The sequence below is a fragment of the Rhinatrema bivittatum genome, chromosome 10 (assembly GCF_901001135.1).
Source record: "Rhinatrema bivittatum chromosome 10, aRhiBiv1.1, whole genome shotgun sequence".
Taxonomy (NCBI): Eukaryota; Metazoa; Chordata; class Amphibia; order Gymnophiona; family Rhinatrematidae; genus Rhinatrema; species Rhinatrema bivittatum.
Genome location: NC_042624.1, coordinates 43,288,691 through 43,303,655, shown reverse-complemented (window position 1 = coordinate 43,303,655; position 14,965 = coordinate 43,288,691). Strand labels below are relative to the sequence as shown.

Here is a 14,965-nt window from a genome sequence, read left to right as displayed (position 1 = left end):
CAAGGCAGCCACAGCTCGTGTACCAGGGAACTGCTCCCCAAACATTCAGTGCACATTCTTGCACTAATCCTTCAGCTTTAGCTGGAATTTCCTGATATTCATATTTTGTTTAAAAGGCATGTAAACCTTTTATGCTGAATTCTGTACAGTTAGACAAAAGCACCCCATTCTGGAGTTTATTTTGGTTTAGTGTCTCTTGCTTGAGGTCTTTAGAGATTTCTTTTCTTTTAGTGGGGCTGTGCAGCAACATTTTAGGTCTCAGCAGGCTCTGCCCCTGAATTTTATGATATCCCACTGCCTCTGAGGTTCCTTATTGTGCAGCTTTCCTTTAGATCGGAGGGGAGACCAACTCTAGTCCTGAAGAGCCACAAATAGGCCTGGTTTTCAGAGTATCTATAATAAATATGCATGAGAGAGAGAGATCTTATGCCTATTCATTGTGCCTTTTGAAGATCAGAGCTGGCCACGCCTGCCTTACATCTTATTTTTCAAACTTCCCCAGCTGTGCACATGGCCAAATATCTTGTGATATTTGGCTTGTTGCAATTTTTTTTTTTAACAGACTACTGAATAAAATTAGGTAAGCTCATGTCGAGATTTACTCCTGTGTATAATTTTTTACACATCTCCAAATCTTGCAGCACAGTGCTCACAGCACATAATTTGTCTCACTAACAAAGGAGCCGATGGAAAACAGCTGAGCACACTGTTTAATCCATATTAGTCGCACATTTTGGAAGCGTGTCCACAACCCCTTATGCTATAAGGGGATTAGCGCGTCCAATTCCCCCCCTCCCGTGAAACTAATAGCGCACATCACATGCAAATGCATATTGATGAGGCTGTTATTCTCCCCAGATCTAAAAAAAAAAAAAAATTGTGCACCCGACTCGCATATTTTCGTGCTCAGAAATGTACAGAAAAGCAGAAAATAACTGATTTTCTGTATGTCCTCCGACTTAATATCATGGCAATATTAAGTCGGAGGAAACAAAAGGTTAAAAAAAAAAAATGCTTAAAAAGTGCCGGCAGTCAGGTTAGGGAAATGGACGCTCAATTAATGAGCGCCCGTTTTCCTAACCCGTGGCTGTGCACAGGTTAGGAAAACGGATGCTTGTTAAATTGAGCGTCTGCCTAACCTGCTGACAGCCACCTCTCCTGGGCGCCTGCTGCCAAGGAGGCACTAGGGGTGCTCATCTGTCCCTTTAAATATTGAATCGTGCACCTAGGAGAGGTGGTTGGGTGCGTGTTCGGAAAGGGGGCACTCAACACTGAGCACCCGTTTTCCGCGCTCGGTTATTGCATCGGCCCCAAAGTAAATACTTATCTGACTGCTGCAAAGGCTTCGTGCTAAAGCGGGTTCTAGTGGTGCCAAGGCCGTCCCCAATGCTCCTCATGTTTCTGATTGCACCATTGGAAAACAATGGCACTAATGACTTCTCTGCCTTCCAGACTAGCACATGCCTGGGAAGAGAGAATCAGTTTAGCCAAACTCAAAACAAAGGTTACCAATGACGATGGAAGACTTATTTTAAAGATAGAAAAAGAAGAATGGAAGGTAATATTTATCAGCCGTCATCTTTGTCAACGCTGATGTTTTTTAAGTAATTAGAAATGTAGAAGGGGCCCGGGGGAAAAAGGTGAAAAATGATTGGAGTCACTGAAGGGAACACTATCCTAACTGGACGTTCAGAACAATATTATAGCCCTAACACTTGTAAAATATAAGGAGAACATGGTTTAAGCAGTGCTTACTGTTGTGCTGAAGGTCTATGTTGTAATGCTTTACAGTTCAGGGGCCTCCCTGGGATCACTAATGTCATGTTTATTGTACTCATGCTCTACAGTTCAATTTGTATGTTTCTAATTACTTCAATAAAAATAAGATAAAAAAAAAAAGAAATGTAATGGACCTTGTTAAATCCTACTTGGTGAAATGAGACAGACTGTCTTGTAACACAAACAGAATGAACAAAACTCGAGTCTCACAATTTATATTCCCTATTAGATTTTAGTCATGGAGTATATATACATGGAAACCTAGCATCTCATTTTCTTGATCCTTTTAGCAGTGACAGGAAAATAGTTTTTCCCATTAAGAACATAAGACTTGCCATACTGGGTCAGACCAAAGGTCCATCAAGCCCAGCATCCTGTTTCCAACAGTGGCCAATCCAGGTCACAAGTACCTGGCAAGATCCCAAGGTGTAGAGAGATTCCGAGCTGCTTATCCCAAGAATAAGCAGTGGAATTCTGCAACTCTATCTTAATAATGGTTTATGGACTTTTCCTCCAGGAACTTGTCCAAACTTTTTTAAAAACAGCTACAGTACTGTCTGCAGTTTTGGAGGCCCCATCTTTGTAAAGATATTAAAAGAATGAAACAATTCAGAGGAGAGCTACCAAAATAGTACAGAGCCTGTACACTGCCTTGACCCAGCTAAATAGGCAATTAATAAGTCTGGTAAAGAAATAAATCCTATAGTGTGAGACTGTTCTCTTTCTGGAGGAAAGGAGGGATTTGCTAGAAATAGTCAAATATCTAGCAGGCTTCAATAAAGAGCAAGAAGAAGAATCTCAAGGACAAAAGGTCATAATATGAAGCTAGAGGGAGGAAAGATCAGGGGAAATATGAGGAAATACTTATTTACTGACAGGGTGGTGGATAGCTGGTTTAGCCCACCAGAAGAAAACAACTATTTTCCCTTCACTGCTGAAAGTAAGGAAGGGTGAGGTGGGAAGGTAGGATGAAGGAATTGAGGTGGGGAGCCCTAGAATTTGGTATCTGTATGAAAACTAATATTCCCACCTATCCAGAACTGAAAAGAGCTAAAGGGGGAGTTCAAAAAGCCTACTTGCATTGAGCAGTGATAGGGTTGAATTAAGATCCCAGCCAAAAATGGCAAGGTCAGCTCTCAAGGAGATTGGTAGGGTTTTCATGTGCTCTCAGGTACAATTGGTGGAGGTGACAGGATGGCCTGCGTACGTGCCCTAGATAATAACAGAAAGGATAAGAAATTAGCTCCTGCTGGCAGCCATGCTTGCACAGTTGTCAGGTGGGGGATATCCTGATGGTATGAGCAAGGAATGGTGATAACCAGAGTTCAAATAGTGTAGAAGGGAGCCACTGGGCAGATCGGGCAAGCTAAATGGCCTTTATCTACTAGCATCTGCTAAGTTACTCTGAAATTGTTTGGAGATGTCCTCAAATGAAAATTGTCACTCTTTAACATTTTGAAAATGTCAGCTTCCTAAACACATTTTGTCATCACTGATGATAAATAAGTTACATTTTCAATGTTATAAAGTAGTTTTTTTGTTGTACAAGCATTATCTTTCCTTCTGAGAGTCTGATTCATCACATTCTTTTCCATAGACATAAAATAGGAGTCAACTCATTGTGATTAGGCCCTTCATTGTTTATTTAAAAACCTCAATAATAAGAACTTTTCAGCTGTTCCTTAACGGTTTCTCTGCTTTTCTGTCCTGGTTCTGTATCTGATGGTTTCTCTTGTGTCGTCTCCAACTTCAGACATTGCCTTCTAGCTTAGCAAAACTGACCAATCTCCAAGAATGGCAGCTTCATCGAACAAATTTAACAAAAATTCCCAGATTCATTGGAAAGTTTAATAATCTTGTTGTGCTGGACTTGTCCCGAAATTCAGTTGTGGAGATTCCAAGAGAAATTGGTGAGTCAAGTTATTTTTTTGTGACTTGATTGCTTTTAATAATTGTTTTAACACAGTTTTGCTGAAAATTATTACTGCGAAAAGAGCCATGACATCAATACATAACTTTAATATTTCAGTTTTTTCTTTCTTGTTCTGTTTTTTGTTTTTTTTTTACTGAGAAATTTCCTCCTGCTGCTTTGGGCTTCCAGCTCATTTGGAGCCAGGCATGGGATCTGGTGCTGTGAACCTTCATTCACAACTATCTAGAGATTTCCCTACAATTTTACAGCTTCCTCCCAGCTTACTCAGTGCATTCACTGCAGTGACGGCCTCGGCCGGGGGCCGTGCACCAGGGTTCAGTCTGGAACCCAGCAATCATGGGCCCCACATTCAGCCTCAAGGCATCGCCATCGAGAGATGACTCTGATTCTCTGCGCCTTAGGCACTGTGACTGCTGCCTCTGCAGCAATCCCCTGTCCCGGCCAACCTGCTGACAGTGTGGAGGACTGAACTACCAGGCCAGCGTTTCGTTTTATGACTATCATCTTCCTAATAATCCCAATGCAGGACAACTGATTAAACTCCAAGAGCTGCTTGTTAGCTACAATAAAATTAAGGATGTTCCAAAAGAGCTCAGCAGCTGTGAAAACCTTGAGAAGCTGGACCTGGCTGTGAACAGAGACATATGTGACCTTCCCCATCAGGTACATGCATGCAGCTTGCACTTCAGATTGGAAACGTGAGGAGCCCTGATCTAATTTTGCATTGGGCACTTTTCTTGGTCAAATGTCACTTCCAGGAGGGTTTGGGAAGAGACGTTTCAGCACCGCCTTCCCACTTTGCTGGTAAATTGACACACGTAAGGCCTGTATGTGAGTCCCTACACCTGCGGTGAGCAGAGTCGTTCCTGGGGGCAGGGTTGAGGAGGGCTTTGGAGTTACACCCACACTTTTACATTTTCAAAGGTACATGTGTAATTTTTCCTGAAGACAAATAAGCGCACAGGTTAGCAAGCGTAAATGCGAGTAGGTAGCTTTGGTGGGATAAATTTCAAATGGAAAGTACAGAGGCATTTTCCCTGTGAAAACTGGCGTAATGTCCACAGGTAATTGCCTTGAAACTTATGAAATCTGTTACAAGATTACCCAAAAAGTTGTGGCCTCTGGGGGAAGATTGTGGAAGGGTATGGGAGGGGTGAGGATGGGGAATCCTCCAAATACAGTTTCTCTCCGTTTTCTGTTTGAATGATTTTTATATATTTGTAATACACACTTATTGCCTAGCAATAAGTGTGTATCTTTACTTGCCAGGGATTTCTATAAATAAAATATCTACAGTATATTTATTTCTTTTGTACTATGTGGTCTCTGTTCCTGAAAAAACAGTTGGTTTTTATTGTGCGAGGCAGAGCAGAAAAAATGTAAGTGTGAGGCAAATAGTGGTGGTTCTATGTGGTGTGAAGGTGTTTGGGTGATATGTGCATGCAGTACTTTCGATTCTAAAGAGATGACTATGGGCCAGATTTTCAAAGAGGTACGCGCGTAAGATACGCGTGTACCCCCCGAAAACCTGGCCCAAACACCCTCTGCGCGCGCCGAGCCTATGTTGCGGCCTCAGAGGGAACGGAGGCAGGCTGCCGATTTTGGGCAGCCTTGCGCACGCCGACCCCGGATTTTAATGGATACGCGCGTAGCCGCGTGTAATCTATTGAAATCCCACGTTCTCTTGTTCACGTGTGCGCAGATTTATAAAATCTGCCCCTGTGTGTAGTAATGTTACTCGGTGCTCTGCGTATTCAGTGTGGTTGAAACGTGTGTTGATGTATCTGAGCTGCATCCCAGTACTTTGTGTGTTTTAATGTCCAGACTTTCCTTGAGTGCTGTGGCTGTGCGCTAGACAAAATGAGTGGTATGTACGAGGGAAAGGGTTTGCATGCATGTAGAAAATGTTTGGAGAGTAAGTTCAAATGTGTGAGGTATGACAGAGGGTAGACAGTTGTAAAAGAAAAGAAAACAGAGCTTAGCTTAGAGATCATAGGAATGTTTAGTGGAGTGTAAGAGTCAAGGTGTGCCAAAGTAGTTTGCACAAGGCCAACATTGAGATTCTGGGAGGGAAATGCTCAGTGGCTCTTGAAAGCGATGTTTATTCATTGCAGACGGTTGTAGAAATGTTGTAGGAGTGTTATTTGATAGAGTAAAAGAAGGGTGGGTGTTCCAGCAACCTTCCCAGTTTTACTAGCATAAAAAAATCACTCCCATAGGACATAAGGGCTGCCAGAAGTGGCTAAAAGGCACTTATGTATTTGAGTGGGTATGTGTTTGTGAGCATTTTTGTGGCCGGAGTGGAAAGTGCTAATGGAATGTCCATGGTAGGTCCTCGTGCTGTGTGCTCTGAACTACAAGTTTTTAACACTATGTGCTCTCCAGAGACCAAAATGAATTTGGGTGAAGTGATCCCTTACAGCTTTCCTGTTGGTCATCATCAAAAGACAATGCCCTAGCGGCTGATACTCAAGTTGACCGTGTTTGGACAGTGTCCTGGATACTCGGCTTGAATCCCTGCTGGCTGAATATCCAGTCTAAAGTTACTTGGACAATTTTAGGCCTGCCATTTGTCTGGAGAGAGTTTCCCAGGTAACCTTTTCTAGCCAGTGTTGAATATCAGCGCTGCCCAAAAGTAAAACCCTGGGAATGCCCACAGTGCCACTTGTTTTTGTCCAGACAAAATGTAGCCAGAGAACGGGATGGGAAACTTGAAATGTCAGGGTTTGGAACTCCAAATGTTAGCCAGACAAGCCTTTTGAATAAGGACCTCCTAACGTTTTCCTCCCGTGATACAGTATATACATCTGTGACATTTCTTGCTAGTCTAGATTATGGGATCGGTATTTTTAATTTTTTTTTCTTTTTTTTTTCTCCCCTCTAGCTCAGCAATTTAAAAAAACTTTACCACTTGGACTTGAGTATGAACCAATTTACCACCATCCCGTCTGCAGTTCTGAATATGCCAGCCTTGGAATGGCTGGACATGGGGAGCAACAAACTTCAGCAACTGCCAGAAGCTATCGATAGGTATTGCAGAGAGAAATACTTCTTATATGGGAATGAAATAATTAGAAAAGGACGTCTACAGTGCAGGGTCTAACCCCTAAACGTCCAAGACAATGAAATGATTAGAAAAGGGCGTCTACAGTGCAGGGCCTAACCCCTAAACGTCCAAGACATCAGTGTGTTTAGGGCATTAATAAGTGATGAAAATAGTTTTGCAAGAAGAAGTGATCAGTAATTAACAGGTTTCTCTTTGCTTTGTTAGTTTTATGGTGCAATATAAGAACATAAGAACATAAGAAAATGCCATACTGGGTCAGACCAAGGGTCCATCAAGCCCAGCATCCTGTTTCCAACAGTGGCCAATCCAGGCCATAAGAACCTGGCAAGTACCCAAAAACTAAGTCTATTCCATGTTACCATTGCTAATGGCAGTGGCTATTCTCTAAGTGAACTTAATAGCAGGTAATGGACTTCTCCTCCAAGAACTTATCCAATCCTTTTTTAAACACAGCTATACTAACTGCACGAACCACATTCTCTGGCAACAAATTCCAGAGTTTAATTGTGCGTTGAGTAAAAAAGAACTTTCTCCGATTAGTTTTAAATGTGCCCCATGCTAACTTCATGGAGTGCCCCCTAGTCTTTCTACTATCCGAAAGAGTAAATAACCGATTCACATATACCCGTTCTAGACCTCTCATGATTTTAAACACCTCTATCATATCCCCCCTCAGTCGTCTCTTCTCCAAGCTGAAAAGTCCTAACCTCTTTAGTCTTTCCTCATAGGGAAGTTGTTCCATTCCCTTTATCATTTTGGTAGCCCTTCTCTGTACCTTCTCCATCGCAATTATATCTTTTTTGAGATGCGGCGACCAGAATTGTACACAGTATTCAAGGTGCGGTCTCACCATGGAGCGATACAGAGGCATTATGACATTTTCCGTTTTATTCATCATTCCTTTTCTAATAATTCCCAACATTCTGTTTGCTTTTTTGACTGCCGCAGCACACTGCACCGACGATTTCAATGTGTTATCCACTATGACACCTAGATCTCTTTCTTGGGTTGTAGCACCTAATATGGAACCCAACATTGTGTAATTATAGCATGGGTTATTTTTCCCTATATGCATCACCTTGCACTTATCCACATTAAATTTCATCTGCCATTTGGATGCCCAATTTTCCAGTCTCAGAAGGTCTTCCTGCAATTTATCACAATCTGCTTGTGATTTAACTACTCTGAACAATTTTGTGTCATCTGCAAATTTGATTATCTCACTCGTCGTATTTCTTTCCAGATCATTTATAAATATATTGAACAGTAAGGGTCCCAATACAGATCCCTGAGGCACTCCACTGTCCACTCCCTTCCACTGAGAAAATTGCCCATTTAATCCTACTCTCTGTTTCCTGTCTTTTAGCCAGTTTGCAATCCACGAAAGGACATCGCCACCTATCCCATGACTTTTTACTTTTCCTAGAAGCCTCTCATGAGGAACTTTGTCAAACGCCTTCTGAAAATCCAAGTATACTATATCTACCGGTTCACCTTTATCCACATGTTTATTAACTCCTTCAAAAAAGTGAAGCAGATTTGTGAGGCAAGATTTGCCCTGGGTAAAGCCATGCTGACTTTGTTCCATTAAACCATGTCTTTCTATATGTTCTGTGATTTTGATGTTTAGAACACTTTCCACTATTTTTCCTCACACTGAAGTCAGGCTAACTGGTCTGTAGTTTCCCGGATTGCCCCTGGAGCCCTTTTTAAACATTGGGGTTACATTTGCTATCCTCCAGTCTTCAGGTACAATGGATGATTTTAATGATAAGTTACAAATTTTTACTAATAGGTCTGAAATTTCATATTTTGTAGTTCCTTCAGAACTCTGGGGTGTATACCATCCGGTCCAGGTGATTTACTACTCTTCAGTTTGTCAATCAGGCCTACCACATCTTCTAGGTTCACCGTGATTTGATTCAGTCCATCTGAATCATTACCCATGAAAACCTTCTCCATTACGGGTACCTCCCCAACATCCTCTTCAGTAAACACCGAAGCAAAGAAATCATTTAATCTTTCCGCGATGGCCTTATCTTCTCTAAGTGCCCCTTTAACCCCTCGATCATCTAATGGTCCAACTGACTCCCTCACAGGCTTTCTGCTTGACAAATGGAAGACACAGTGAAAATAAAATTGTTTTCAAAGTAATTATATAGTAGAATTTTTAACAATGAAAAGGTGTGAGCTAAACAAACAAAAGAAAAAAAAAGAAAAAAGGAAAAGCATAACCCCTATTCTGGTTTGGATGGAAGGTAAATACATTAACTAAAGCAGCTGCTTGAGAGAAAATCTGAGAAAATGGTTCCTAACTTCTATATTAGAACCAAACAACAAGCCATAAAAGAGCAAAGAAACAAGGTCCCTCCCCCCAAGGATAATGTCTTAATGCATGATCAGCTTGTTTCAAACAACATTTGCAAACAGGTCCATAGAGAGAACTGTAACACAAGGGCGGGCAATTCCAGTCCTTGAGGGCCGCAAACTAGGCAGGTTTTCAGGATATCCTTCATGAATATGCATGAAATAGATTTGCATACAACTGAGGCAGTGTGCATTAGGGATATCCTGAAAATATCCCGACTGGTTTGTAGCCCTTGAGAACCAGAGCTGCCTACCCATGCTGTAAAGCAAGGGTGCTCAAACAAGTCCTCGGGTTTTCAGGATATCCCTAATGAATATGAATGAGAAATATTTGCATACATTTCATGCATATTAATTAGATCCTGAAAACCCAACTGTCTGGGGGTCCCAAAGACTGGAGTTGTCCTGTAAAGGATTCTAAGAAAACTAATTTGGTACAAAGCAATTGGGTTTCATTGCATGATACTGAATTGTTAGTCTCCATGCAGTGCATTTCAACACACAAGGCCTAATGTTTCTCCCACTTTATGCCAATGGAAAACACCTTGGATAACTCCAGGTCCATAAGAACAAAACCTGATCATATGGATAAACATGGCTTAATGGGGAAGAGTCAGTATGTATTTAGCAAAAGGAGAAGTCCATAAACTACTATTAATCAATAAGAAATAGTAATTTGGGATCTATTTAATGTTTGGGACTTGCCAGCTGCTTGTATCTTGAATTGGCCACTGTTGGACACAGGATTCTGGGCTTGATGGACCCTTGATCTGACCCAGTATGGCATGTCTTATGATTATAATACACTGTTAAAATAGCAGAATATAAATGTGTTAAATAGTAGAATTCTTTGAAGGTGTGAAAAAGCATGTGCATAAAGGTGTATTTGGATTTTTCGAAGGCATTTGATAAACTCCCTTATGAGAGACTGCTCAGAAAACTAAAAAGTCATTGGATAGGAGGCAAAGTCTTACTGTGGATTGGATACTAGTTAAAAGATGGGAAACAAAGGGTAAGACTTAATGGTCAGCGTTTCCAATGGAAAGACATGGATAGTGGAGTGCCTCAGGGATATGTACTGAGAGCAGAGTTATTTAACTTATTCATTAACAATCTGGAAAAGGGAGCAATGAATGAACATTTGCAAATGATAGAAAACTATTTAAAGTAGTTGAAACAAAAGCAAACTGGGAGGAACTGCAGAATGACCTTTCCAGATCGGGGAACTGGACATCTAGATGGCAGATGAAATTTAACGTGGACAAGGGCAAGATGAGGCACATAGGAAAAATAATTCTAACTCTAGGTACATAATGCTGGGTTTTGTGTTAGGAATCACTACCAGGAAAAGGTTCTCAACATCATTGTGGACAATAAATTGAAATCCATAGCTCTTGTCTCCATGCTAGTGCTGTCCTTGTTCTTGTTTCTTTATAACAGTGCCAAAATCCATCCTTTCTTTTCTGAAGACACTACCAGAACCCTTATACAATCTCTCATCTCCTCCCGCTTAGACTATTGCAACCTGTTCCTTGCAGGGCTCCCAGCAAGCCATCTCTCTCCTCTTCAATCTGTCTTAAATTCACCTGCACGACTTATCTTTCACCAAAGTCGCAATGCTCACATTACCCTTCTTCGGAAGTCACTGCATTGGCTCCCTATCTGCTCCCGAATACAGTTTAAGCTCCTTCTCACCTACAAATGCCTTCACTCTGCAGCACTCACTACCTCTCTCTCTTATCTCTTTCTACACCCTTCCTCGTGCCCTCCGCTCCTCTGATAAGTCACTCCTATCTGTGTCCTTCTTTACTGCCAATTCCAGACACTGTGCTTTCCACATGGCTGTGCCGTGTGCTTGGAGTAGTCTTCCTGAACTGGTGCGTCATGCTCCCTCTCTTGCCATGTTTAAATCCCATCTAAAGACCCACTTTTATGAAACCACTTTTAAATCTTATGCCCAATTGTCTGCTTTTAGTCTTTTTTCATTTTTTTCCTTTTTAACCATTGTCTTGCTTTATGAAATACCCCGAATCTCTTGTACTGTATGTTTGTCATATTGGATTGTAAGCTCTATTGAGCAGGGACTGTCTTTTTGTATGTTTGTCCAGCACTGCACATGTTGTGTAGCGCTATAGAAATGTTAAGTAGTTGTAGTATAGGGAATGATGGTTTTAGTTGCATCATCCCTTTCCTCAAATAACATTCTGCCACCAGCACAAGCTAAAATAATATAAACCATTCCAGCGAACTCATTCCAATAAACTTTATTTTCTAATTAAAAAAAAAAAAAGTTCTGAGCGACTTTAGCTGGAAGTGAATATTCTCTCCATGGGGCTGTGCTCTTCTAGCAAGAGCTAATTCCGGATTATTAAAGAAGAAAATCCAGTAAGCCGTTCATGTTTCAATGGTCAGAAAGTTATTTGTTTATTTTTTATAAACTTGCCCGTCTGTATTAATTCTTAATCCAACAGAATGGAGAACTTGCACACCTTCTGGCTGCAAAGGAATGAAATTATGCACTTACCACACACCCTCAGCAACATGAAGAGCTTGAACACCCTTGTCCTCAGTGGCAACAAGCTGAGGGATCTTCCTGCCTTCTTGCTGAATGTGCCCAATCTGAGGTAATGCGCCAGCGTCACCTTTCTGCTGCCAATTCAAGCAATTAAATCTCCCAACACTGACAGGCATGTGCTGCCTGGAAACCATCCCTAAACGAGCTCACATTGCAATTTGTAAAGAATTCTCTGCCAGCTTGTTTTTGTTTGTTTGTTTAAACCTAAAAGCAACATTTTTGAATTGGGGAAAAAAGCATTAACTTGTTTCTTGACTCTCTTCCTCCCTCTGTTAATATTATTCCAGAATTTATCATATTTCTCCAAATATATCTCTATATTTATTTAATATTTTCTTTCCTTGCCCCCAACCCTACGCACAGAAACCTCCACACCCAAATTCAAGAAAAAACTCAAAACCTGGCTCTTCCTACAAGCCTATCCATCGCTATCCTCTCATGCTAACTCTTCCCCCTCCGTTACTTACTGTTAAAAATACCTCCCCTCAATTGTCTGACCTCCCTTTCCCCCCTATTCTCATTCTCAATTCCAGAATCAGTAATTGTAAAGAACCTATCCTTTGAGCTCTGTACATAGCCCTCCAATAGTAATTTTATCCACATCCCCAAATGTAAAATACCCCTAATTGAAGTTATCTGTTAAAGTATTTGGTTTTATGGATATATCCTTATTGACTGTTCATTCTGTTCATTGTAAAGGCTTTGCCTACTATATACCTGGTTTTAAGTTATGTGTAAACCGATGCGATGTGCAAATGGATGTCGGTATATAAAATCACTAAAATAAATATAAAAGGCATACAATTGAAGTAGGCAACTATAGTCCTTGCACGCAACAAACAGATCTGGTTTTCAGGCTATCCATAATGAATATGAATGAGATTTACATATATTGTCTCCATTGAATGCAAACATGTTGCATGCAGGTTCATTGTGGATTTCCTGAAAACCAGACCCATCTGGGGCATTCGAGCACCAGACTTGCCTATTACTGGCATGCATCTTTGATAATGTCTTAAAAGGGGGGAATGCAGCCATCTTTTCTCCTGATGTTTCCCATTGTTTGACAGCTTCCCAAACCTGTCTTGGGGACTCAGTCAGTCAGGTTTTCAGGATATCCACTATGAATGTACCTGAGATAAATTGGTATACTAGAGCCGCAGAAGATGCAAATGTATCTCTCTTGTATATTCATTGTAGATATCCTGAAAATCTGACTGACTGTTAAGATCCCCCAGGACAGATTTGAGAACTCTGGTTGTACATTTCCCTGTTTTATTGTAACTGCAATTGTTTTCGCTCAGCACTTGTTACTTGTTCTTTTTATTGTAACCTATTATCACCCCCCTGTTTATTGTAAACCGGCATGATGTGATTCTTATCACGAATGCCGGTATAGAAAAAGCTCAAATAAATAAATATCATATTCTTACTCCTAGTATGGGTTGATTTTAAAAGGAATGCCCATGCAAAAACAGCCAAATATGCGTGTATATGGGCCTGGCATGAGCAATGCACATTTTAAGAAGCCACAAAGGAAGCGCGTACATACTCGATCACGTGTCAAGAAGAAAGGGTGTAAGGGGGGTGGGGTATGGGGTTCTAGAGCAGGGCCAAGACCTACGCACCCAAGTCTGCATTTTATAAAAGCTGACCATGGCACGCATTGGCTTGTTATCCGCGTAACTTTACTTCTGGTCCTGATGAGGAGCCAGCCTGGAGATCTCGAGTTTTAGGGCATTTAGCACAGTGTGAGAGTTCAGGGTCAAGTGGGGGGCTTGCAGGATGAAGAACCTGAAGGGTCTTGAAGACCTTGATATGAACTGGGCAAACTGGTGAGCCTGGTCTGCCTGCAGCGGATATTCCTTTGGAACTACGAGATAGTCCCTTAATCCTGCTGGTAATCCAAACGTGGCAGTGAGTTCGGAATCATTATCATTTGTTTCCTAATATATCTATCTATCCTCCTATTAGAGGTAATAAGGCATTTAGGCCCGGTTTGGACCATGATGTCTTTCGTATTTGGGAAGCCAGGGGGTTGTGTGAGGATTGGTCAGGTGCTAGAGGAATCTTGTCAAACACTTCTTACTTTTCAAGCTTTACGTGACAATTTTCAGTTGGATAATAAGCATTTTTTTTGCTTATTTACAACTACATCATTCTATTTTATCTCTCTTACAAGCTCGGAAAGATAATTTTTGGGCAGGTGGGTTTGAAGGGAGGTTGGTGACAACCATATATGAGAGAGGCCTGATTTCTCAATTATATAAACATATGATTGGTATGATGCATATGGACCCTCTAGCTGTTTTAACAGGGACATGGTTGAGGGATTTAAATACTACTTTGGATGAAGATGATTTGAGTTTTGCCTTTGATCAGGTGAACACAATTGTAGAAAGTACTAATTTCCATGAAATGCAATATAAAGGGCCAGATTTTAAAAGCCCTACGTGCGCCGGGCCTATTTTACAAAGGCCCGGTGATGAAAGTAAAGCCCCGGGACGCGTCTAAGTCCTGGGGCTTCAAAAAAGGGTCAGGGGCAGGGCCAGAAGCCTCCGGCACAGGGGCCATTTACCGCTGTGTCGGAGGATCGCATGCTGGCAGCGAAATCAGAGCGGCCTGGGAGGGAACGGGTGAAGGTGGTGGGCGTTGTCGCGCACAGGGTGCACAATTGTGCACCCCCTTGCGTGGCGCTGACCCCCGATTTTATTACAAGCGCGCATTTTATAAAATTGGGCGTCCATGTGTGCGTGCGTACGCGTGCACATGGACGCCCGCCTGTAGCTTTTAAAATTTACCCCAAAGTGATTCGCAGACTATATTTCCCACCCTTATGAGCTTTCCACGCGCAGATTGCGACCGAGAGCAACTGTTTAAAGGATGGGAATTTTTTCACTCTTTTCTGGATGATCATTTTCAGTCATAACTCTACTTGGGCGAAAAGTCCAGTTCCACTGGATGCGGCCCTAGATTTACTGGATATTTTTGATGCTTATGGATATGTCTGATAATTTATTACTATATGTTAGAAAGGCCTGTTATATTATTAAAAAATGCATCCTGATACAATGGATGAGTAAAGATCCCCCTACTTTAGAACAGTGGAGAATTCAAATGCACCAATTATTACATATGGAAAAACTTTCTGGTTTTAGATATTTGGTACCCATATCTGATATCTTTTGTCTCCTAGGATGCGCGGTGCCATAGTCAATTCTTTGCCGTTAGATTGATTACCTCT

General features: G+C 41.4%; 1 protein-coding gene across 2 annotated transcripts in view; it reads left to right on the top strand.

Moving 5' to 3' along the window:
- LRRC39 (leucine rich repeat containing 39) overlaps positions 1-14,965 on the top strand; it is a 40,639-nt gene that overhangs the window by 15,459 nt on the left and 10,215 nt on the right. For both annotated transcript variants that reach the window (XM_029617437.1, XM_029617438.1), the window contains exons 3-7: positions 1,453-1,558; positions 3,533-3,689; positions 4,239-4,375; positions 6,597-6,742; positions 11,618-11,770. In XM_029617437.1, coding sequence (XP_029473297.1) covers positions 1,453-1,558; positions 3,533-3,689; positions 4,239-4,375; positions 6,597-6,742; positions 11,618-11,770 — 699 coding nt within the window. The remainder of the gene's footprint in view (positions 1-1,452; positions 1,559-3,532; positions 3,690-4,238; positions 4,376-6,596; positions 6,743-11,617; positions 11,771-14,965) is intronic.